General features: G+C 38.0%; 1 protein-coding gene across 2 annotated transcripts in view; it reads right to left on the bottom strand.

Annotated features, from left to right (window-relative positions):
• Positions 1-23013, bottom strand: part of CWC22 (CWC22 spliceosome associated protein homolog) — a 29181-nt gene extending 6168 nt beyond the window's left edge. Inside the window, exons 1-19 of one of the 2 annotated variants that reach the window (XM_039699059.1) lie at positions 22896-23013; positions 22698-22806; positions 19965-20032; positions 19194-19316; positions 18791-19081; positions 18177-18305; positions 16792-16960; positions 16365-16418; positions 15201-15336; positions 14913-15119; positions 14730-14792; positions 14316-14411; positions 13146-13227; positions 11980-12040; positions 4168-4245; positions 2889-3041; positions 1927-2054; positions 593-694; positions 290-486 (exon numbers count right to left, since the gene is read on the bottom strand). In XM_039699059.1, coding sequence (XP_039554993.1) covers positions 290-486; positions 593-694; positions 1927-2054; positions 2889-3041; positions 4168-4245; positions 11980-12040; positions 13146-13227; positions 14316-14411; positions 14730-14792; positions 14913-15119; positions 15201-15336; positions 16365-16418; positions 16792-16960; positions 18177-18305; positions 18791-19081; positions 19194-19316; positions 19965-20032; positions 22698-22724 — 2164 coding nt within the window. In that variant the 5' untranslated portion in view covers positions 22725-22806; positions 22896-23013. Of the gene's footprint in view, positions 1-289; positions 487-592; positions 695-1926; positions 2055-2888; positions 3042-4167; positions 4246-11979; positions 12041-13145; positions 13228-14315; positions 14412-14729; positions 14793-14912; positions 15120-15200; positions 15337-16364; positions 16419-16791; positions 16961-18176; positions 18306-18790; positions 19085-19193; positions 19317-19964; positions 20033-22697; positions 22807-22895 lie in introns of both variants that reach the window. The other variant, XM_039699050.1, reaches the window with a different exon arrangement.
• Between the last annotated feature and the right edge of the window lie 2930 nt (positions 23014-25943).

Raw genomic sequence — 25943 nt, 5'->3', positions numbered from 1 at the left:
ACAGATATCAATTGTGTGAAAAAAGTAATCTACAAATGAATGATTCCATATATTTAAGTCTCTAAAAATGGAACTCTGTCTTTGAGTACAAATTCAAAAATAAATTTCCTCGGAAAATATTCAATATTTTAAAACATAAAGTTAAAAAAGATTAGTTTTTAAAACAGAGAAATGACCACTGTCTACAGCCACATTTTCCTCAAAAGAAGTATACACAGGATGAACAATATACATATCTGAGAAAGAAAGAAAAGAAAAGAAAATAGTTGTACTGCTGGTGTTTAAATACCTGAGTCACTGCTGCTGTCACTGCTAGATGAGGAGTCACTGCTGCTCGATGACTCTGAGCTACTACTGCTGCTGTCAGAATCAGAATCTGAGGAAGAGTCTGAGTCTGAAGATGAGGAGGAATCTGATGACTCAACATTTTGCTTCTGTGTCATGATCAACTTTGGTGCATTTTTAAGATGTTCCCGTAATTCATCCCTAATTAGCAAAAAGAAAAGAAAAAATTGTTCTTCAATTTTATCTTTTTGTTCATGGGGGAGAGGGAAGATGAAGGTAAATATTTAATGAGAAAAGTGTTTCTCACGTTAGTCCTCCAAGGCCAATAGAAGTGAAGAAATTGATGGCAAAGCGAGTGTTTCTTGGGTTATCCCGAGGCAATAATCCCTCAAAGAAAGGCTGCAGTGTCCTGATGAAAACAAACATCTATATCAAACACCATGCCAGCTCAGCACTCCCACTGACATAAAGAAACTGAAAAAGAAACTGATGAATCTCCACAAGAAAGCAAAAGTTTTCTGTTTGTGCCTTTTTCAACACTTTCATTGTTTGTACCTTGGATGCATCTAATCAAATGCTATTTAAAAACTTGCTCTTTTATGAAAACAAACTTCACACACAGGAGAGCTCCACACATAGTGACAGATAATGACAACAGAAACCCCAACTTTGTGAAGCCCTGAAGTGACCTGTGGAACTGCAGCAGCCTGGGATAGCAAAGGATAACAGGTGGTGACCAAGAAGCACAAAAATTAGGGATCCATGCTGAAATCCCCTCATATAAGGCCTTAGGGATAGTTTCAAATTAAATTTTCATGAACTAAAGCATCTACCAAATTCTTCACCATACACAGAAGAAATCCCAACTTAGAGGAAGTAGCTCAAGCAACTGCAAGTAACATTGTCAGAATGTAGCGCATTAAATCTCATACAGATTTAAAAGAATGTTAGGTATACTACATTTAAGGATAGCAAAGGATAACAGGTGGTGACCAAGAAGCACAAAAATTAGGGATCCATGCTGAAATCCCCTCATATAAGGCCTTAGGGATAGTTTCAAATTTAAGTTTTCATGAACTAAAGCATCTACCAAATTCTTCACCATACACAGAAGAAATCCCAACTTAGAGGAAGTAGCTCAAGCAACTGCAAGTAACATTGTCAGAATGTAACACATTAAACTCCATACAGATTTAAAAGAATGTTAAGTGTACTACATTTAAGGACTAGTAAGTAATCCTAGAGAAACTGTTACTAATAGTTGTGTGTTTTTTTCCTAGAGTTTTGCCAGAAAGAGAAGCCCCAGCAACATTTATTATGCAGCTATACAGCTGACAATACATAAAAATAAACTCACACTTGGAAATTGTTACAGTAGCTGAGTGTCACTGGGGGGCGGAGGGGGAACAGATACATCTTGCAAAGAGTCATGCACGTACTTGAACCCAAAATGACAGCAAGGCACTCAGCTTCAAAAGTGACTCCTTGCAGTGACTAAATCTATACATGAACTTATTCTTGAAGTACTGCAGCTACAGAAGGGCAGTCTCACTTGAACCTGAACACAGAGTTCTTAGCTGTATGTTTTCAGATAAAGAACCTAATTAAATTTACAGTTTTGAAAATAAAATTTCAACTTACACATCTTTTAATCTTGCATTTAAATTTGGAAGTCCCATATATTCACTGAGTTCCTGAAAGAATATTTTGACAAAAATTCTACTGGAGGATGTGGTAGTTTCTTCACTCAGTATTATACATTCAAGGACCTGAAAATATTCAGAAAAGCATTAACCTTAAACGTACATTCTTTTCTCATCTTAGAAACTTTTGTCCTCCAAATAACTAATAAAGACTGATATTTTTTCCCCAAGGTTCATAAATTCTAGTCAAGACTGTCTTTTTCAAAAATTCTTTTCTATCACATGGGAGAAACTGCTGATCATATTTATGTTAGTAATTCTTTAAGGATTTTTTTTATTTAGGAAAGCTCCATGAGACAAAATCAGATGCGTGAACTTCTGACAAGTATAAGAGATTTGGGACTTAAATACAGGAGAGGTAAAATATTTGGACTGATTTATTTCTGCTTGAAGAATGACAGACTAGGCTATGAAACAAGAACAAAACAATATGAGAAGTTACCTTGATATTTATTTCTTCATTTTTAATGCTATATAATAATATATATCAAAATGTGAGACTGCTTTTATTTATTAGGTATTTAAATAATAAAATGACAGTATTTTTAACTGTCTTATAATTCAATACAATTTCTAATTTATCAAAATTTAGAAGCTCAAAACTCTTTTCCAAAAGAAGTGCTTTTTAATCAACCAATTCCAGCTCAATTCCTTAAAATAATAGCTTAAATCAACTACCGAAAAATGGGGAGAGAAGATGATGACACACAAGAGGGGGAAAAAAGGAGATGGAACAAACCAGAATTCTTCAACAGTGTCTGTGAAGTTACTTAAGATAATCCAGTTTGCCACAAGTCATTACAAACTGTAGAATAATACTAGAATTAATGAGAATTAATGTACTGTATGTTACTGTGGAGTACTGGAGCTCAAGAACAATGGCTTTTTGGTTTAACTTACACTCCAGGGAATCGAATCGGTGTACAGGAGATGAGCAAACATCTTGGCCACATTCCTCAGTTTGTTCGTTTCCAGACGATGAATGGTGTCGTACTGCTCCTTGAAAATGGCTTCAAAGGACTCCATATATTCTTTCTTTAGCATGCAGAAACGCTGAAACAACGTGGTACTATTTAAACCACCACTTTAAACAAAACACTAAACATGCAAATAACCTACAACTAAGTGACCTAATGGTGTAAATATTTACTGCAAGACTTCTGTTTTAAATAACCCTTGGAATTAGAGCAAATACTCAAATGGATATATTTTATAGCTTCGAGCAGTTTGTCAGGGTAAGAAACTCATTTGCATTGCAAAGCAGTAATTATCAATTCTGAACTACAGCAAATTATCCAGCATTTTGCTTGACTTCTATACATCAAGTATTTTCACCTGATACAACCCAAAGTTTTTTCATAACTAAATGACTATTTCAATTTAGAGAGGCAGCAGGAAGCAGGAGTAAGACATTTTGGACATAAATATTTCAGAGAATATAGAAATCAACATTTATATTCATCTAAACATGCAGATTCATATGGTTACTGCTTTGTAACTGACTGTCAGCAAAAGGATTTCCTGGAATAATGGATGAAAAATAGAAACGGAAAGAAACATTCCCTTTCAGCACAGCTTGTTCCCTTGAGAAGACAAGTACTTCATCTTAACTCTTCAGACGTGTCAATATTATTGATAAGGAAACCTTAAATAAGAAATAACTGCAGCTAAAATAGCAGTTAGTTACACAAAACCAGAGAGTTAGCTGGTTATTGAAGAGCAAACAAAACACCCCAAGCCCAGGACAGTAAGTATTCAATCTTGTGCTCTAAATTAAACCTGCTAAGCAGCTTTGAACAAGGTGGTAAATTACAAGAGTCTCCAAGATTATTCTTCAGCTTTGTAAAAAGGCTATTTTCTAGCAACTCATAACACTATTATGTCTTTTTACCATTTCTTTGCCACTGATTTACTGTTCTACCACAATGAGAAAAAAGGGAGGAAAAATAAGCAACAACATAAAAAGAAAGTGAATTCTCTCATTTGGCATTTACTATGCTTTTTACAATCAAATTGCTAATTCAATCCACTAAAACAATCAACTAACATAAGCATTTTCAGAATGATAAAAAGACTATTTGTTTTATTTATCCATTAAAACTTAAGTTTGACACACAAAAAATAGAGTGAAACAATTAAATTTTCTATCATAAAGTACAAAATCTGAAATAGAACTCACCCCTGCCAGTAACCCAAAGAATTTCTCATACGTTCTTTGCTGAGCACAGCAGTCAAGTATCATATTGCAGAGTTCTTTCTGGGTTATGAAAAAAAGAATATTTCTCCAGGTAAATTCACTGTAGCAGCAAAAAAACCTATCAGTACATACCAGGCAACTGAATGAAGCCTTATATAGATGTGAGCTTTGAAAAGAGTATTTACATCAAACTTCATTGGCAACACCAGTAGTTTTCTGAATTTCTCTGGGACATGAATATGAACTTTTGCCCTGCAAATTTCCTCTTCTGCTTAAACTAAGATTTATGTGTTAACACAATGCACAAAGTGAAGGTTTTGAGGGCTTTCTTCGTGGTTTTGGTTTTGTTTGTCAGTTGCTTCTTTTTGTGATATTCTTCATAGGGTTTCTTTTTGTTTGTTTGAAATAGTACCAATCCCGGCATTTACAGAAAATAAAAATTCTTTTAAACTTCCAAGTGTTAAAATGGCTTACAGACAAACCGTTTGGAAACGCAACATGCCTTTCTTAGCAGTTATTTCCAAAATCAGAAGTATTCCAAACTTACTCCCTTGACCTTCTGCCTGAGACACAGCTTGTAATGCAGCTGTGAATTGGTTTAGGGTACATTTGGTAACATTAATTAAGGCAAGTGAGCAAATGTTTTTATACAAATGAAAAGCCATGAAGTTACACAATGCTTAAAATAGCCCTGCAGTTTTTGCCCATTCACTTTTTTATTACTGTTTTCTCCTAAGACCAATTCCCTAGTGTGATCCAATTTATGACACACCCAAATAGGTTTCTGGCTGTCAGTCATGTATCTTTCATTATTAGTTCAACTTCTCTTTAAACTAATAGTAACATTCCTATAAAAACTACCGGATGATTTCATACTGGATTTCATGTTCTCCCACTTGTGTCATTCTTCCAAGCAAGTATTCAGAAGGAACATTTTTGCCCATCAGAAAAGCTCAAAACAAATAAAAAGCCAACCATGCTGAACAAGAAAAGAAACCACTCCTCCAAATAACAAGGCAGTAATGTATCAAATAAACTTACAGATGTGTTTAGAGGCATTCCTTTTAACACTGTCACACAGTGTTAATGTGATGTATTAAAATGCATATTAACTTTTTATATTATCCCATTTTACAGTAATGCTGCAGTTAATCAGTTTTTAACAATAAAAAGGGTAAAGTGCTGATGCCACTGTTAATAATGTCAGGAAGACTTGAAAAACAAATCACTTTTCTTCCTCATTTGAAATGCAATTATAGGCTTGGTATCCCCTGTGGTTTACAGTAATTAAATATTTTAACATTTTAATTAAATATTACAATGATTTCTAGGAGGGTATCTTGAATAACCACATGCACGAATATAAGGTTTGCCCATAAAGATATTCTTGCTGGTGTTATCCAAACAATTTGAGGTTAGGTCTAGAGTAACTGTCTTTCAGATTTAAAATTAACAAACTTTGCAATTATTTAATTACTTTTTGAGAGATGCAACCAGCTCAGATGGCAATTCTAGCTTAATTTACAGCTTCAAAAGTTAGTGAACTAGTATCTGTACTCCCAATGATGTTTATGGCATGAAGAGCCTGTTATTTAGCCCATCACTTGTTTTGAAGACCACAAATAATTTGTTCCCCAATTTTACAGGCAATTTCTATATTGTGTTGTTTAACTATTTTCATACAATGCTCAATAAGTAACTACTCAGCTTAGTTAAGAAAGCATAAATAGCTATCCAATCATGAAGTAAAACACTTCAAAATATCCATCTCATACAGATGGTGAATCATCTTTTGTGAAGATCTTGAATTTATTATTGTATCATAGACAACAACAGCACTTCCCAAAACTGCTAAGACAAAAGACAAGGAGAAAGCCCCTTCTAAATGCAGTGCATTTCTCACAGTTCTCCCTGAGCAGTCTCTACCTGCTCTTACCCAAACAGAGTAACAGTTTAGATGAACCGTGACTCAACCTAACATGGCAAGTACCATCATACATTCAAAGATGCTAAAGGAAAAGACAGAAAAATCAGACTTGTTTTGTTTTTTTCTCCTGGTTTTACAATTTTAAAACACAAGCAAAACCTGCCCAATCTATCTTCTCTCAGCTTCACACAAGGGCTGTGTTCACGGCAGGTAGAAGTGCTAAAGTAACTTATCCCCTTCTGATCACAGTAGTAAGTACTCCCCCCGCTCCTTCTCACCATTTTTTGCAATTTCTGTAAGATTTGCATTCAGCCAAGACTGCAGTTTCAGAGCTGCCCCCCAGGCTGCCTCCACGTGGAGGTCACTTCTGCCCTCCATGGCTGCAAGTGATGCCACTTCCCCCTTCCCCTGCCAGCCCACAGCTCTGTTCCATCCATTGCATACACAAGCTGAAGCCATCATGAGACATCCCCACCCTGCAAGCTATTCTTAAAATATAACATTTTCAATGTCAACACTTCATTTCTAGAAGTTTCTTCACGGAACTAAAGGAATTGGTTTGCCAGGAGCAAACCTAGTGCAGGCCTCAGGTTCATTTAAATCAATGTGAAATTGGAATTATGTGAAACGAGTGCCTTGCATTTCATGTATTTTTACTGCTTTTACAGATGCCACACTTCTTTTTTCTTGTTTAATTCACTGATGCCTATTTTACTCCCACTGACTACCTTAAAGCTTTCCTTACTGCTGCATATTTTAATGGGTGTAACCATCACACAGCCTACTTTTCCCAGCATCTCTGCTTTCTCTTCTTAATTTGTCAAGTTACCACTTAGAGCCAAAGCTGACAAAGCCACGGAAGGTGTTTCAGCAGCAGGCAGCTTCTTGTCAAGCTATGTGCAGTGATTTTAGCAGCTACTACAAAGTCTCCATGTCTGTCCTGTGCTCTGCTAATGGTCTTCCTCAGCTTTTGTCCCTTTTTTTGCTCAATCCCTTTTCTGTTTAGAGCAACATATGCTTAAAACTGAATATGGTTATCACAAATCTTGTGTAAATCAGAGTTAATATTTTACACTGGAATCATTAACTGGATATAAGGACAGACATATTTTAAATCATGCTGCTACTAGTCTGCAACACACAAAAATGGAACAATACATAGAAGTCCCAGAGTATCTCTTTCCTACTGCCTGAAGGCTGCACACGCAAAACTTCAGTTCAAGTGATTTCACTGAGCAATTCCACCTCCTTAGGTTAAATGCCTACACAAATCTGTGGAAGACCAAAATCTAGGCAGAATTCTAATGCCTGCTATCAGTAACACAACAGCCTAATTCTGTATGGATTCTGTACCTTCACTTTGCAGACATCAACAAATACCACAACATGGTATGTGCATGTGATAATTTTTTTTAATTGACAAATCATGGAAATTTAGAATGATCCTGCTCCTCAGGCCAACATCAAAAGACAGGAAAGCTACTTGAGGATGATTATCTTTTAGGGCCAGTAGCAAGGCTGTGAACTAATTAACTAATCATGGTGCAGTTGCTAAACCTACCAGCTGCAATGCCCTCCAATTAGAGAAGAAATTAATGTATCTAAGAAATCATCAATTAGACCAAAATGTAATTATCAGCCTTAGACCACCCTGCTCTACATCAGTTTGCTGAACTATATTTTCACTCAAAGTGAAAACAGTCAAGCCAACCTAAGTACTTGTGTTATCTTCAAGACTCAAGGCATAAATAACACGAGACACTGACACTCCCACACCACCAACCAGGACTGCTTTGAGCAAGTGACACCACCCCGTAAAAATGGAGATGTGTCAGATGCATGCATAATTCTTTCAAGAAGGCTGTGCCTGCAAGAATTTTTTTCATTTCAAGTAAAGAAAATAAAATCTGGTGACGCATTACCTTTATCTGGAATATGCACAGTGTTGGAAGAGGCTCTAATTTAATTTAGAACATTTCTTTATACAAGTTTAGTTCTTATCAGAAACCTAGAAAGAAGAAAAGCCTAAAAGCCAATCCATTTTAGGCACATTTTCACAGAGTAAGAACAATGTATGGTCGATTTAATTATTTTTAGTTGTCTGCATTTCAGCCAGGCTTGTTTGCTTGCTTTTCCTCACAGTTCAGAAGCCAGAACAACCGGTAATACCACACTCCTCTAACTACAGTTTTCATTTATTTAAATTTTCTTCTTTGGTAATACATGGGATTAACACAGCTTTAACAGAGATAATAACAGTATTTTTTAAAAAAGTAAAACAGTGAGCTCTGCCAAGACTGAACATATGCTCAAAGAAGCAATTGCAAGGCTTGTTTAGAACAGCTTTGCACAGACTGAAGTACAGACAGCAAAGCTATTTCACTTTTGATCTGTGGGCTTCAGCTGGGTCTAAATAACATGAATAAAAGCAAACCCACTCCTAGTAAATTTACTTAGAAATGAAATAACACATTAAATGTTTTCCCTCAAAAAAAAAAAAAAAAAAAAAATCACAGGACTGCTGTGACTCCTCAGCAGCTGGTCTTAAACTGCAATGCCAAAAAGCAGTATTATGTTCCAGTCCACAGATTATCCATCTGAACCTTAATCCTCTTTCTATGAGTCAGAGAGTCAGAGCTGGGTGATAGATCCATTACTGGTATTAAACAGACAAACAACTTGTGTTGCACAGAAGTTAATGTGACACAATGATCTGATACTTCAACCACTGGTAAAAAGTGCTAATGTATTTCTAAACTCAACCCTGATAATCACACCAGAAGTTTCTACACATGAAGATTTCTGGAAGAGTTACCCAGAAAGATGGTCATTAAGACTGTATTAGTCTCAAACCTGTTGTATGCATCTGTCTTTAGGTTTCAGATATTCTAATTAGTTTTTTGATTGTATGTAATTGACAATGTACTACTCAAAGCTTGTGGAAAACACTCTTTATGACAAAATTCAATACATATTGCTTTATTAAGTGAAGCCTTTCAGAAGAAAAGCAGACTGTTACTGTAAAATCAGATTTGATTTGAATAAAAATTTTGCAATGAAAATCTTAAGTTACACCTGATTTTTAAGGAATACTTCAGCTAAATGCTCTAGTTCCTGCTTCTCATGAAGACTGCCATTCATAGTAGGAGTTGGAACAGAGAATGAGCATAAACAAAGTTTGCAGGTTCACCCAAGAGTTCAGCAAACATTTCAGGAATTTCTCAAGACTGTTTAAACCTTTGAATCAGAAAGTGTGAAGAAATAAGATGCAACATCCTGAAATGCAGATTGCTGGAGCTTTCAGTAAAGCAGACCAAAAAAGCAAGAAGTGCTTTATGGCTAAAATAATAGTTGTAGAGAATTATGAAGGTTGAAAATACCTCTAAGATCAAATCCAACCATAAACCCAATGCCACTGTGTTCACCACTAAACCATACCCACATGTCTTTTGAACACTTCCAGGGATGCCGATTCCACTACTTCTCTGGGCAACCTGCTTCAAAGACTGACCACCCTTTCAGTCAAGAAACTGTTCCTAGCATTTAATTTAAACCTCACCTGGTGCAACTTGATGCCATTTCCTCTGGTGCTGTCACTTGTTATCTGTGAGAAATGACCACCCCCGCTGGCTACACCCTCCTTTTGGGTACTTGTAGAGTGATAAGGTCCCCTTTGAGCCACCTCTTCTCCAGACTGAAGAAGCCCAGCTCCCCTCAGCCACACAGAGCACTCCAGGTGTGGCCTCAGTCTCCAGTACAGAGGGATGGTCACTGCCCTGTCCTGCTGGCCACGCTATTCCTGATCCAGGCCAGGATGCCACTGGCCTTCTTGGTCACCTGGGCACTGCTGGATCACATTCATCTGCTGCCCAGCACCTCCAGGTTCCTTCCTGCTGCTGGGCAGTTTTCCAGCCACTCTGCCCCAGCCTGTAGCTTGCCTGGGCTGTTGTGACTCAAGGGCAGGACTCAGCACCCTGCCTCACTGAACATCACACCAATGGCCTCAGCCTGTCCAGACCCCTCTACCTTCCTGCTCTCCTGCAGATCAATGCTCCTGCCCAACTTGGTGTCATCTACAAACTCATTAAGAGCTTGTTTTTTAATAAAGGCAGAGGGAATTAATTCAATAAAGGCTTCAGTCTGAAGACAGTAGCTTGAATGAATAAAAGGTGATTTTTCTAGCTTAAAAACTGACAGCTAATTTAAACAAATTTCCTGCTGAATGTATTCACTTTTTTTTTATCCACATGTACAGACTGAAGTCCTAGAAACCCCTGAATAATTTTACTGCCTACATCTTCTTATTCCTTCTGCTCTCACAATGATCAGGAAGTGTCTTTCTTCTTTAAGATTTTTATCCCCATAAAGGAGCTTAATTCTATACAATGAGCAAGTCAAAGCTCTCATATCTTTAATTAAACGGGGTGAAGGGTAGTTAGGAGTCTTAAGGAAAAAAGTAATCAATAGACGCCTCTACAAAGTAGAAGCCCCATGTGGTAAGAGGACAGTTTTACAACAGTTTTGAATCTTGAATTGTAGTGATTCCTACAACAAGTACTGAATTGTAGGTTGATACTAATTGTTGGGTTTTTCTTTTTCCTTCCCTTATTTCTTCTGAGCAGCTTTTGCCCACAGAAGTTAGAAGCTGACAGAGACTGCCATGGTGTTAAATCCTAAGAGTTAAGTAGTTCTCACTACAAGCAAGTAGTCTTATGCACTGTAACTGTGTTGTATGGCCTAGTACATATATTCTAGATTGTTTGTCTATTTTTTATAGCTGAATTGATTTGCTGGGCAACAGGATTTTTTTCTCTTTAGAGTTCTTCAGGTTATGTATACTTCACTGAGAATTACAATCTTATGCTTGCTTATTATTGCATTTCATGTACAGAATCAGAGAACTAGATTAAAAAATTCACAATCTCGGTTCTTAGTTTACTTCTATGTAAATTGCTTAGAAACAAGCAACAGTACAAGAATTGTAAAAATTATAGGCAAAAAAGTTCTCAAAGAATACCTAAGTGTAGCCCAGATCTCCCTTTACTAGTTATTATTATACTAAAGTTACTTATTACACACACAGTTTCAAATAAAACTCATAATTAAAGCCGCAAGAAGTTAAAATGCTCACCCAAGTGCAACTCCTATGATAACAGCTTACAGCTGTCTGAAAAGCTGCTTGGAAAATTAGATGTGTATTTACATTCTACCAGTATTGAACAGAAGTACTGGATGAAGAACAGTTTCCATTATTTGAAAACACAGCAATTGCATCGATCTTAGAGAGTCTGAGGACAAAACGGCTTTAGTCTCACGATCTCCAAAATTACAGCAAAGCAATCATTCAAAACTGCTTTAATTCAATATGCTGTTTACTCACTTACTGTGAAAGCACCAAAACAACAGACTCGTAGCACTGTGCTAAATTTCAAGCCCCACTGATAAAGTCTTCAGCTCCCTGCAAATATTACCTTCAACCCAGAGTCCTTTCAGAGACAGAACCCTGTCATGGTGCTGTATTCTTGTCATAGGACAGAACTTTCACCAGTCCAAACAACAGATCTTTTCAAAAGACTATGAGCAGACATTTGTGTTGCTCCAGTCCAAACAACAGATCTTTTCAAAAGACATTTGTGTTGCTTGACAGAAAGGAGCACATGCTTAAGACAAATTGCTTATGAAATGTGTGTCAGTCTATTTGCTCTAAAGGTTGTGAAATAAATTTTGAGGAACAACAGCTGTAAGGAATGACTCTCATTCATCTGCCTGCTATACAAAAGGTCATGGAATGTGAGCAAGGTTTTTAGATACTACCACAGTACTGCATCTTTATGTTAGTAACAAGAAGAGTAAGAGTAAAGGCTTACAGTCTGACTTTCAGGGAAGTCCATCTTCAGCAGTTTGTGAGCACATTCTTCAAAGTCTAAGCTGAATAGAAAAAAAACCACTTATTATCTGTGGAATATATGCTACGCTAAAAACATTCCAAAACTACATTAAGAATCATCATTGGTGCTAAATCCTCAATTGTTTTGAAATAAAGAATGTCAGACATTAGATTTGCTAAAACTTTATTACTGTTGTGTTTTTTTTAATAAACATTTTGTATTTCATGAGTTTCTATCTGAAAATTAATCCAAAGTGATTACATTTGCAGGCAATCTGAAAACAAGATGATCCAAGTCATTATTACTATCACATCATCTCACAGAACTTAATAAAACAGAAAAGTGGGAGCTTGTTTTGCACATTTTGAAGCACACTGAAATGCAAGCCCTTCTGACTAGCTCTGAAAGCAATATATACCACAGTCTCCTCTTTGCAATCCTGTTCTGAAAGCCTTTAGCTCCCACACATCAGATGAACAAGTTTGAGTAAGGCAAGAAAGTACTGAACAGTAACTTTGAGACATGTGAGAGCCTTTGATACCCTCAGTATGGCATTAATTCATATATCTAATGATCAACACCACAACTACATCATTGCACTGACCATGCAGCATCGCACCTGCAGTGTTATGGGCTGCAGGGGATCAATCCCTCCTCTCAGCCTGGTGACACAGAAGCCACACCCAGCAGGTCTGGAATATTTGTGCCACAAACTCCAAGTGGAGTTCATAACTACAAGGGCTGGTAATTGCATACTTATTTTCCAAACAATGCGGATGGCAAAAGAACTCCATCTCTGAAGTGGAGACAAACTACAAGAATATCTAAGTGAGACTCAAATTTTTTTCATAAATTCTCAAGATGCTGTAAAATTTGAAGATCACTGACTTCTGTTTACTCAGAAAGTTCTCATTACAGCAACAGTCCCAGTCCACTACCCAAACATTTTAAAATAAACAAGATTCATCTTAGAATTAGAATCTGGAAAACACTCTGCTTTACACAGACAGGTCAGGCTCCATGAAGACCACTTCCCTACTTTTTTTTTCTTTTAAATTGCACATTAAGACATAATTTTAAAAGAAAGAATTACAGTTCACTGACTTCAAAAGAATTACACTCCTAGGTGTATAATTTATATTTACCTTGACTGAATAGCCAGATAAATTGTACGACGGAAGGAGACCAGGTTAATTTCTGTTTTGTCATGGACAGTAACTTTTTGACCTGGAACAGAAAAACATGGGTTTGTAAAGAGCAAAACACTAAGGAAGACATATGCAGTAATTTTTTAGGACAGTTCTATTCACCATTCACTGAGTCTGTAGCACAGTATTTTTCTAGAAGTACTTAGGACTGTTTGCAGGTTTATGTATTTTTTATGTTTATTTTTACAGATAAAGAAAAAAATCAGTATTTGCTTCATCTGTAACAAAATTAAATATTTAGAGACAGTTTTAAAAGGGTAATTCTTTTAAAGACATTTCATGTTTCTTAGTCACTGCAACCTCTACGTTTAATATTTCTTGTCAATATTATTAGCAATCCATTTTTGGCATCATTCTGAACCAAACTGCTCTGGGAACACTTCAATTTGTAAAATACTCACTACTTCAGCCTTGTAAAGTTTGGTAAAAGCATAAAAAATGAGAAGTTATGGGAATGTTGATACTTTTCATGAGCCTGGGAGCTTTGCTATTCTATTCCACACTCTGCTATGAAATATTCCACCAAACTAGTACGGAAATCCATTCCTGGTATTGTACAGGAACAATACTTGACTGGCTTTTCCATTACTCATGCAGTCGCACAAAAATTTCAGTTATGCTTATCCATCACTGTTTTTTCCTGGGAATTGAATACATTATTTGAAAATGAGTAAGTATTGTCTCCAAGTGAGATATGGAGGATGTAAATACAGTTGTAAGAAAATCCATCCTAATTTTAAAAGTGACTTAAAAATATGATAGATCATGGAAAAGTTTAAGCAAGAGTTTTCATTTTGCTCTTTTTCATGTTTTACATTTGCAAGGCTTTTCTCCAAGGATACTGTGAAGGAAATCATCAATATCTCAAACTGATACTGCCAACAATAATGTGGCTAAGTTGCTTTTCCTTTTCTGAATGTGCTGAATGCTTTCTTTCAGACTTTTATACCGTTTGCTAGTAAACACTTAGATCTGAGAATAACTGAAGAGGAAAACTCCTTAACATTTGAGCATCTCAGTTTTGCAAAACATCTAAGAAGCTGAGCTCTTCTTTCCTGTTTATCTACATTCAATCAATTGCTTGTAAGGTGCCAGTCATACACTTACCATCCTCATCCTCGTCTTCATCATCATCTTCATCTTCTTCACTACTTCCAGCTTCTTGATCTCCTTCAGATTCGGTGTCACCTTCATCAAGAATTTCTGAAAGAGCAGTATCCCAGATTAATGGAACACACACCACAGTACTTTCATTACAAAAACCCCCTTGATCCCACCCCTGAAGGGTGGAAAGATGTCTCAGGTACAGCATGTGGAAGAAGCCAAAAATATATATCATAAGTGAACGGAAACACAGATGAAGAAACAACACTGAGTAGCACAAACACTAAGGAAAGGTATGTGAACTGAATGAGTTTTATAGAACAGAAATATCACCCACTGTTAAATAAATGTTGGCAGCAACAGCTGAATAAGCAAATGCCATAGGTAATGGCTGTGCATACACACAAATATCCCTACCTTTCTTCAGCATTTTGTATTTCTCTTCATTTTCCATGAAGTTCGGATCCATCTTGAAAACATCTTTAGAATAAAAGAGAATCTTTATTTTAAACACAAATTGAAGAAAGCTATTAATATTTAATCTTGAATTTATTTTCTTGGGGAATGCAGTTAAGGAATTATCTTTCATTTCTAACTTACTAAGAACATCCTCTGGGTTGTAGTCATCTTCCAATGGCAACATATGAGTAAACTGATCCTCCTCTTCCACTAGATCTAATCCCTCAGGAATGATGGGATGATCCTTGAAGCCATCCTTCCGTACAGCAAACATGACTTCTATCATGTACTGAACGCGCATATCGATTTTCGATTCGTGCAGAATGTGTCGAAGGCGATCGAAGATTGCTTGGGAAAAGAGAGAAATGTAAACATGAAAGGTATTTACTAATACCAATGCCAAGATAGGTTTTGGCTAACTATACTTACCATTAATACCTCTAGGAGAAACTTCTGTTAATTTGAGCCCACTCTCTTTAATAAATCCAATTGCTACTTCAATACTGTCATCAGTAGGCCTTTCGAGCAGCAGAGTGAGCATTTCCAAACATAAAACCTCGTGAGCCTGTGGAAAAAGTATCAGCAAAGAATGAGAATGCAGAATATTACACTATGACCCCAGTTATTTACTGGACAGACTTGTCCAGCCTTTGAGGATGCCACAATATAGCAGTTTTATCATACACAAGGCAGCAGCAGTGGGACAAAGCTGATTAAAAGGAAGTCAAAATTTCAAATCCAATTTTACCAGCAGTATTTACACCAATTTTCTAGTGAATGTGATTGTTATATTGAAGTGAACAAACTAGCAAAGAAAAATATTTTGCCATTAAAAACCTAACAGAATGCTTTTCCAAGAAGCACACAAGCCAGCACTTGCATTACAGAACCCAGTTCTAAGTGCATTGTATCTATAATGAAATAAGATCTCCCAAGACCAGGCATATAAGCAAATCTTCCATCGCAGATTCATTTCCTCATTACCAAAATGCTGAACAGTCCCAACACATTCCTGAGACACTGCTTCCTGACATTATTTAAATCAGAGCATCCTGATTTCTGACTAATGAACAAGTGGAACAGAGTTGGATATAAATTTGATTGAGATGAAACTGTGTCTACTTCTGCTAACACACATGTTGCAAGAAAATTCTGTTTAAGATCTGTGAGACAGAGCCCCAAATGGTCCTTGCTTTGCATCAAGACATGCCTGAATACTAGCCCAAACACACACATGAAATCTTGGGAAGTTCTGGAGCCTAAGTGCAATGATAAGTGGTGATAACTGCATAAGCAATTTCCAGTATCTTTTATAAAGAGAACAACTTGAAGCAGGCACCACACTCACACTTTCAGCAGTTTTCAGAAGAGACAGACAGTTCTGGAGCCTAAGTGCAATGATAAGTGGTGATAACTGCATAAGCAATTACCAGTATCTTTTACAAAGAGAACTTAACAACTTAAAGCAAGCACCACACTCACACTTTGAGCAATTTTCAGAAGAGACAGAGAACCTTCGCTTAGGGTACTGCTGTCTTAAAACTAAAAATTAGCCATACAGGGTTTGGATTGAGTAGAAACAAAGAAACATACCACATTCTGATTCATCAAATGTGCAACAAATTTTGAAGATGTTAGACAGAGTTGCTGCAAAAGAAATAAACCAGGAAATGTTAACAAATGGAAGAAGAAATTCCTAACCCAGACATACCATAGATTAATGCATCTCACAAACAAATTAGAGTCATGAAGCTATTTAAGGATACTGGTAGTTTTTCCTCAATAAGGAGTGTACACTCAAAAATAAAAAAATTAAACACCCCTGCCCAAATCAAAAAACCACAAACTATCACAGTATCAATCCAGAATAGGTTGTCAAACTTTCAGGATACTCTAATACTACTAAGTGTCCCATTGACTGGTCTTGACCCATGTCTTGGCTGTGCTCCTTTGAACACCTGACACATTTACACTGCAGAATTCCACATTTCAGCATGTTGCTCCTTTATATTTTACATACCTTGTCATTTCTGCGATACCCTTTACGAAAATTCAGTATCAGCCTCTTGAGGATCAATTCACCAATATTTGGGAACTTTGAATTGATGATTGCCACCAGAGCTGCATAAACGTGAGTAAAAATCGGAGAGGCGCTCTGAGCTTGCAAAATGGATCTAGACAGCAATCCCCTGGAAAAATAAGCAAGTTTTAAAGACCTTCCTGGTGATAAAGCATCTAATGTTTTTATTCAGTATTTACCACATGAAATAGTATTGTGCAGCTGGAATAGCTGGAAGAAACCAGATCGTCTTTTTCATACCATGGTTTATCGTGCCACAATTGGAATGTTGCAAAATGTATTGGACAAATCTTTCTGAACCAAAAAGTTCTTAAACTGTTACCGATCTTTCACTAAATATTGTTCATTTTAGAGCTACACTTAAAAATGTTAAGCATGAAAAAAGCCATCTTGTATCCTGCAATTATCCCTTTTTTAATCTGAACTTCAACTGACTATAAAATACTGCTTAGAGCCTAAATGAATGCAAACAAAGGATTCATGAGATAATAGTTCTTTTATTATTCAAATTATGTCTTTTACATTTATTATCAAGAAAGACTGAGAAGAATCTCTGACTTGCTTTCCCTCCTCTAGATTTTGCTTTTTGTAATGCTTAGGAGCACAAAGAATTTGACTTTTGCTGTACTACTCAACTACACGTGGGTGAGGACAAAAACAAAACAAACCTCCAAATGTGGAATCTTCAAAGTACACACTGATATCCAAATCTACCTTCTCAGTGGTCTATTGAAATACTAAAAAACAACCCCTATGGAGCAATAAATACAAAATGCACAGGGACCTTATTCCTACTTACTTTGGCACTGACAAGTGGACTAGAACCCACTTCATACTAGTGCACAAAAATAGAATATTTCCATTTTGAAATTAGTTACGTCATGCTTCCGCTGAAAGTGGCCTGTTTCAGTTCTTATTTATCATCTACTTAAAACCTCAGGAAAGGACTTGACAGCCAGATAAAAGTTTGTGTCATTACTTTTAAATGCACCTTTGTGCAAGTTTGGAAGTACAGAACCAACTAAGGAGGGAAATGGTGCCATTTTATAGACAGACAATGACAACTGTAAATACAAGTCATTCAAGCAAAAAGCATTGGGAAAACCTTAAGAAAAGGAAATATACACCATCTGTTGCAGTCTTCTGTTCCACCAAGCACACAATCCCTTTCCCAAGTAAGGGACTATTCTGAATAGGACAGTAAGGTTAATACTAAGATCTGACTAACACCCATACACTACTAATAATACACACAACAGTGTACACATGAAGAATGTACATGTTACAGAAAAGCAAAAGAATTATTGTAAAATACTAAGGCTTACCTTCCCCGAACAATATTCTCCTGAAGGAGCTCATGGATGATGTTTTCTATATTAGAAACGTTCACTTTATTGACAAGACCATTGATCGACTTCTTCAAGGCTTCCCAACTCATCCTCTGGTAAGCCAAGCTATTGCAGAGTATCACAAATTACTAATGTATAAATCTGAAGTTGCACTGAGCAAATTTATATATGTATATAAATAAAAATAATATATTCACATTTTCATTTAATCAGTAAAATAAATTAAAAATATTCACTGCATAAATGTGAAGAGTTGTTCACAATTATACATTCAACCACTAGAAAACCACTGAATAAACATGATAAACTGAAGTGTAATTCTCTGCAGATATGGTAAGACCCAGTATGTTGTTTTGTAAGATGTCCCAAAAAAATCCTAGCTACATTTAGTATCCTGCTTTACTTTATAATTTCCACGTTGCAGCAGAAGCAGGTACAGTTTAATCTGATTCTCTTATCTCTCTTCTGATAAAAATATACCTTCAAAACAATGATCACAACCCTTAATAGATCCCATCTTTCCCAACATTCTCTAAACAACTTAACTGTTTTGCCTGCAGCAAAAACCTACTATGTAACTTTGAACTCACCTATTTTTATCAGTGATTTGCTCTTGCATCATCCTGAGCTTGGCAGGTGGAATATATGCACCACCTGTGCGAGTGAGGATTGGATCCACTTCTTCTTTCTTCTTCTTTGAGGTGGTCTCATCCTGAGCAAGTGAGCTCTGGCCTGTCGCCCTCTCTGGGCTCCTGCGGTCAGGTGACGAGTATCTCCTCTGCTTCCTTCGATCATACTCTCTGTCCTCCCATCTCTCATAGTGTCGGTCATATTCTCTGTCCTCCCATCTCTCATAGTGTCTATCTCTCCCCCTTTCCATCCTTCTAAAAGGAAAAAACACACCCACTAAACACCCAAGTGTACGTGAAAAGCTTTCACATTTTATTCTTTAAAAGCAAGTATTTCATTACTGATTAAGAAAGGGCTCCAGACCTTCCATCTGAAGTTCTGTCATCATAGTATTCCCGTCTTGAATATTCCTCATCATATCTGCTGTCATCAGAGTACCTCCTCTTCCTGGGAGATGGAGACCGAGACCTATCACGCTCCATATCCCTACTCGCAACCCAAGACACAAAAACTTAGAGTAAGAGGCTGAGAAAAGCAATGGTATTAATATATACTTGCAATATAATGTAACAATGCAGAAGTGTTCCAATTCTGCAATGTGAGTTTCAAAATATGTGTCACTCCAATAAAAGGGACAACTTTAACAATAATTTGCCATCAGGAAAAAATTATCAAAAAGCAAAGAAGCACTGTAAAAGAAAGCTCCTAGAATCTGAAATTAAATGTTTAACAGTAATAACATCAAATATCAATGGTAAATTCAGCAGCTTGCATTCCTTGGAACACATGTATTCATTTTTTTCTACTTTCTTGTGCCTGTACAGCATAAAGTAATCTTGCCCAAAAATTATAACTGTGGTATCAGCAATATGTGACTTCAAGCAAAAATATAGCATGTAATTTTCACTTTCAAGTCTCATGATAATTTAAATAAATGCTAAGTTTTAGTAACAAATCCATTTAATTACTGTTATAATGACACTCAAGTATTTTACTAAATCTACACTTGGTTTTTACCACTCAGTTATGGTAATATATAAAAGAAACATAACCTGATGATTTTTTTTAACTTCTCTAACTCGCTATGTGAGGTATATATACAGAATTGAAGGATACAAATACAAGTCATTTTACCTGTCCTCTGGAGACAAACTTTCATGTCGGGAACTGTAGTTTTCCTTCCTGTCATGACTGGAACCATGCTTTAAGGAAAGAGAAAGAAAAAAAAAATCAAGCCCGAGCATGACTGTGAGCACCTATCTTCAGATCAAAGCGTACCATGCCTCAGTTCCCACTCCTTTACTAGGAGGGCCATCAAATAAAGCTGATGGCAGTCAGGTGTGACAAGGAGAGGTTCTGGTTCTCTAGGAACAAGCAGTTGAACAGCTGGACATCCTGCTACATGCTGCTGCAGATGCCAAATGCTTCCACAGGTTCAAGGCACTGAACAAACACTGAAGCAAAATCCACTAGGGTTACCAAAACACTTGAGCTGGCTCAGGAAGCTGCAGACAGGTAGAGAGTGGGAGTGTACATGGGCAAGTTCTTTTAAAGTTTCCCCTATTCCTAAACTCTTTAAGGCATCTGCTGTTAATTACTGCTGGAGACTAGAGTAGATGGACCACTGGTCTGCCTTTTTTGCCTCCTTCTTTCAGGTGCCATTTTCATTTGTTGTACCACACACAATACCACAAACAGAATTCCACCATTTCTTGCTTAAAGAGTGTCTTTCCTCTCTCCTAGAAATTCCCTTTGTTGAGTAATTTTTCCTTATGTTCCTCTCCTCTTTATTAATCACAATTTATTTGCTCACGAGTCATTCCTAGTTTCATACATTACAAACATCTGAACTGCACTGATTTATTTGGCAATTTGCAGGATTGTGTAAGTGATACACACTTAAACGCTCACACCAAATTCCATGTGTTGAACATTTAGAAGTGTGGAGTTATACAAGATCAGAATGAGACAGCATCTACCACAAACAGAAAATTTATTAATTAACATGTTTCTAAACCACTTTGGTAAGAGTCAAGCAGCAGCATTTGTAACCTGAGTACTTTCATTGCAAGGGTCATCTCTTCCTTTAAAATATTATTTATGATTTTTCAGAACCACAATGCCATGTCACAAAGTGATTATCTGTGGAACAGGGAACACCTCACTTGAAGCAGAAACTCAACAAAAGCATGTCCTTATGCACCTTCATGGAATCCCTGCAGCAACACAGCTCGTTCATTGAAGCAGCACCCTCTCCACCAACTGCCACACCAACTCTTGCCCCACCCAAGAACCAGTTAAAACTCTGGGTGACCAGAATATAATGACATCTCTTCCATAAAAAGCAGGGCAGCTGTTATCTCCAAAAACTTAACTGGGGGGCTGTGTATATATGCAAACCAATAATTGCATTTTTGAAGCCACTATAACATATCCTAGAATGTTGCCTTTCCTAGGGTGCACTTCAATTTGCTAAAATTACATCCAGCATTCGGTTGCCCACATCAAGATAAGGATACAAAAGAAGGGCATTGCATTGTCCCCTGGGAGCTTGCATCCCTATAAAAGTTATGTCCACCTGTTTAATTTTAGAGCCACATTATCTTTGACAGCAGAGCTACTACAAGAAATTCACACACTCACCAAGGTTTTCCACCCTTTCAATGATCATTACACCACAGAGCAGATCACTGAATTCATTCAAGGGTAAAAAAAGTCCTTAAGTAGTTTTTTTCTCCCAGCCAGTAATATAATGCCAGTCTGTACCCTAAGCTTCCAAGAAAGTGGTAATAAAAAATCTTTGAATAACGCAAAATAGTTCCTGTATTTAAATCCTATCTAGCAGATAGGAAGAAGGCACTGGATCTTTTTAGGATGAGCCACTCTCATGGGTTCTTTATCATCTGTCTCTGCCCAAGCAGAACCAAAAAGACAAGTGTTCACAGAAATAAAACAATGCTATGGCTGTTTCTGTATTTGCCATTTATCACATCTCCATGCAAAAGCAGCTTTGCTTGTTGAAGAAATTGCCACCCTCAGCTCCCTGTGACCAGTTTTCTGCCACAAGTTAGTTCTCCTTCCTTGTCCATTTTCATCAAAATGATTAACGCAAAGTGTCCAAGCAGTGTGCTTTTGCTGGCTGGCTTATTTTGACAGACGAGGGAGCACTATCAGACTGGGAAAACAGGAGAAGGTATTAAACTGCCCCTCAAGCATCCCTACTAAAAGCCACTCAAGTCAGAGAAGTTGGGTCTAAAATAGTGAAGAAGCTGATGCAGGTTCCAACTCTGGACAAACAGGCAGAGTAATACCACAGATTTGAGGTGGTTCATCATAGCAATATTGCTCTGCTAACAAATCCCAAACCTGGTGTACTTTGCAAACAGCATTTCTAAATGTTTTCTTCTTGCATTCCCAAAAATCACCCCCATCCACTCAGAAATGGGACATATAGTTCTAAAAAGGAAAAGTTTTAACATGCATAGTATGACATACAATTGTCAAATTAACTGCTACTTACTGGCTCTGTATCTTTCAAGACTGTTGTTAAATTTTTCAAAATCTTGCTCAATTCCTCTACATGCTTACACTTACTGTTGAACCATCAGCATTCAGTCAGTTTTGACCAATTATTAAAATTTTACACTAATAATATTCAGGACTTTGATTACAAGGACAACAGGAAATAGAAATAGCTGTAATTGACTGATTCCTAGCAGTATTTCTCTTGTAAACAGCTGCTGTCTGTTACAGATGTTACTCGCTTTGCATTCAGCAAGTTTTATTTAAAATAATAACAACTACAGCCCTAATTACCAGTGACATGGGAGTGATCAAATCCTACAATTTAGGTTCAAGAACACTTACATTTACTTGTGTCACCCTGCTCTTCATCTTGACTTCCTGGTTTTCACAAAGTTCTCAACGTGCAGCAACGCGGCAACCCAAGGAGTTCAGCACAAGAGAACCATTTCACCTGGAACACACGGAGGACAATCAGGAACTTTCGACAGCCCACGGTGCCGGAACACCCACCTTCACTTTGTCCTTTAGGGCTATGCTTACACAAATCCTTAAACCTAAAGGCTCCCCCGGGTCTATTCCGATCTCCTGTGGCCCAGCAGCAGCCGGGTGCTCACCGCCACAGCCGGCCCCGAGCCAGCGGCCGGGGCTGCCGGGGCCCGTTTAAAATGAGCGCGCTCGCTGAGGGTGATAAAAAATAAAAACTGCTCGGTGTGGGATGCTCTGCGGAGCATCTTAGGGTAAAACACCCTGCTGCTACGCTGCGCACGTTTCCCGTCAGAAGCACGTGTAGCCAGCAGGGAGCAGTCAGCCGCCTCCCTGAGGGGTGGAGGTCTGCCCAGAGCTGGCAGATCGGGTTAAACACTGCTGCCCTTGGAGAGCAGCTGAGCGCACACTCCTGTCCCTCACGGCGTGGGTCAAACGGAGCTGGAAGCTGTGCAGGACAGACAGCGGACACTGCCCTGTGCTGGGCGCCAGAGGGGTCCGTGACCTCGGAGCCAATGCAGCACCATGGATCCAGGCGAACAGAGAGCCTCTGGCTTGTTATAGGCACAGATGTGTTTGGGTTTTGGAAAGTAATTAAACGCATAGGAAGGGGATGAAAAAAAAGAAAATGCTACATAAGGTCTTAAAATGCTTATGGTTAGTTTTCAGTCCTGGTGAGGTAAATGAAATGAGGCAGGGATCAGGGTCAGGAAGGCACTAGCGCAGCACAGGCTGGTGGCTCCTGCAGGGCCGTCAGTGATGGAGCTGTGTGGCACTGCTGTGCCCGCCCGTGCCCCCGCACAGGTCCTGTGCCTCCACACCTGCTGGGACCTGCTGTTTCCTGAGGGGATGAACATGCCAATGAAATTTTCTCAGAGCTGGAAAAAACTACATATCTTTCTTTTTGGAGGTTGTTAAATCAACTTATTTATTACGTACTGGGCATCGGAGTACTTATGTTTTGTCACATCATGTAATGCACCTGTAGCACTGTTTTCATTGCAACAATTAGTACAGGCTCAAATGCTCACTGTCCAAAAAAAGAAAAAAACCACAGCATAGTGAGGAGAGGACATTGATGACTGGACAGATCTGGTCAATGTGGTGCAGCAGTTGAAAACTTAATCCCCATGATTTAAACTGACTGACTTGCCCTTCTGTCACTATGATCTCAGAAGAGTAGGAGAAAAAGAGCATCAGGCCATGACTGAGATTGTGCTATGCAGCACTTTAACTCAGAACCACTGTGGTTTAAACTAATGTACCAGTTCATGCTCCCCAGCACTTGAAGCAGTCACAAAATGGGAACAAACCTGTCCTCAAACTTTTCCAAAGGCCAGCAATGCCATTGTAACCCTGTATATTGTTACAGATACAAATATTCTGTGCTCAGGAGAGAATAGTTATTATAATTTAGAAAGTCATAAAAGTCAACTTTCTCATTTATGTTGCAATACTAAGCAGAATAGTCAAGGAAGCAAAACACAGCTTGCTCAAAACCAACATGGAGATGTTAAGAAACAATAATCTAAAAAAGTGAATTATTTTTTTTCTGCTTATAACTTTTAGCTAAGTGATTTAATTTCTTTGGCTTAATGATTTGCAAATGTGGCTCTTACACAGGAGACTGGAAACAGCATGTATTTGGACAGTTGTACCCGTTCTGACAATATGAATTGTTAAATGCTTTCACAAGATATTCCCTGAGCCCACTGTCTGCCAGTGAGCGCTCCATGATTTCCCATTCCGCTGTGAAAGTAATCTTTTCCCTGCCTCACGCTGTGTAAACAGGTGTCACGAAATAAAAAGGCATATGGCATCAGTGTGGCAGCAGCCTCCCCTGAGAGGGACACCCTGTGGCTGATGGCACATGTACCATCCCTCAGCCTGTCCCTCCAAATGCCCTGGGAGAGGGAGCGTGGACAGCTGAGCTTTCCCTCAGAGGGAGCCTGAGGACAGGAATGGAAAATATAGAGGTCTCTTTTGAGGTGCCTCCACCAGGAGACTACTGATAACCTCTGAGAAATGTTTGTGATTTAAGAGTGGCTGAATAACATGGGGTGACTTAAATTCTTCAGTTTTCTTCTTGAATGTGGAAAGCAGAGAAGGGGCTGGGGCAATGGGATTCACTGAACAAGGAAAAGGGCATTTAATGCTGAACAGAAGCAGTGAAGTGAGGTTTCCCTTTTCTCCTTTCCTAAGTTAATGCTTTTACTGTTGTATTATGCAGTGAAACTCCCTTCTGCTCATTTCTTCCCTGCTCTGCTCAAATTAGAATCCCTTTTCTGCAGTGGGTCACACTTCGGTTTTATTCCTCATTAGGTTGAAGGGAGAATGCTTCAATTTTACAGTGGGTCTAGTCTTGTGGTTTGGTAAATGCTTTAAGAGATGCAAGTTTTATTTCTGTGAGAGTGAAATGACAAAGCCAGCACTTTCCAAGTGCTTTAAGGGGGTAGAATGCAGTGGAGGTTGAGTATCCCAGATCAGCCCTTTGGAATCTGCTGCACTCAGAATCCCAAATGCACAGAGTCTCAAGCAGAGCCATGCCTGTGGGTTCTGACTTCTAGAGAGTAACAGGGATGCAGGCACATTCTCTTGCTTGGTGTGTCTTCCACAACTTCTTGCTCAGCATGGGGGACTCCTTAATTGGCTGGAAGGCACTCAGGTGAAGCATCCAACTGGAGCAATCCTGATCACCCTGCAGGAGCCATGCAGCTACTCTGTGGGTGTAAGGAATGGTGAGGATCTCTCATCTCTGTCTCAGTCTGAAATAAATTACAGTTCGAATGGAACATGATTATGGAGTCTGGAAAAAAAATCCAAAGGCAAAATCACACAGGAATTAACTCATGTTGAGTGGCTTTATGTGTATTTAGAACAGCAATAATCAACAAAGAATTCTCCTTAAGTAAGCATGATGATCAGGCCTTGAAATACAATAACGCCCACTTCATACAAAACTGAACCAACATGAGAAGTTTGCCTCCTGATAAGGCAAATTTTAAATATAAATTTTTACACACTGAAAATGCTGAAAGAACTGACAATTCAATTGAGACTAATAGTAATTAAACCAAACATAATTGTAATCTTTGAAACCTGCTC

Source organism: Passer montanus, unplaced genomic scaffold, assembly GCF_014805655.1.
Source record: "Passer montanus isolate IOZ18808 unplaced genomic scaffold, ASM1480565v1 scaffold1, whole genome shotgun sequence".
Taxonomy (NCBI): domain Eukaryota; kingdom Metazoa; phylum Chordata; class Aves; order Passeriformes; family Passeridae; genus Passer; species Passer montanus.
The sequence above is the reverse complement of the archived record's forward strand: the minus strand, read 5'-3'. Positions and strand labels throughout refer to the sequence as shown.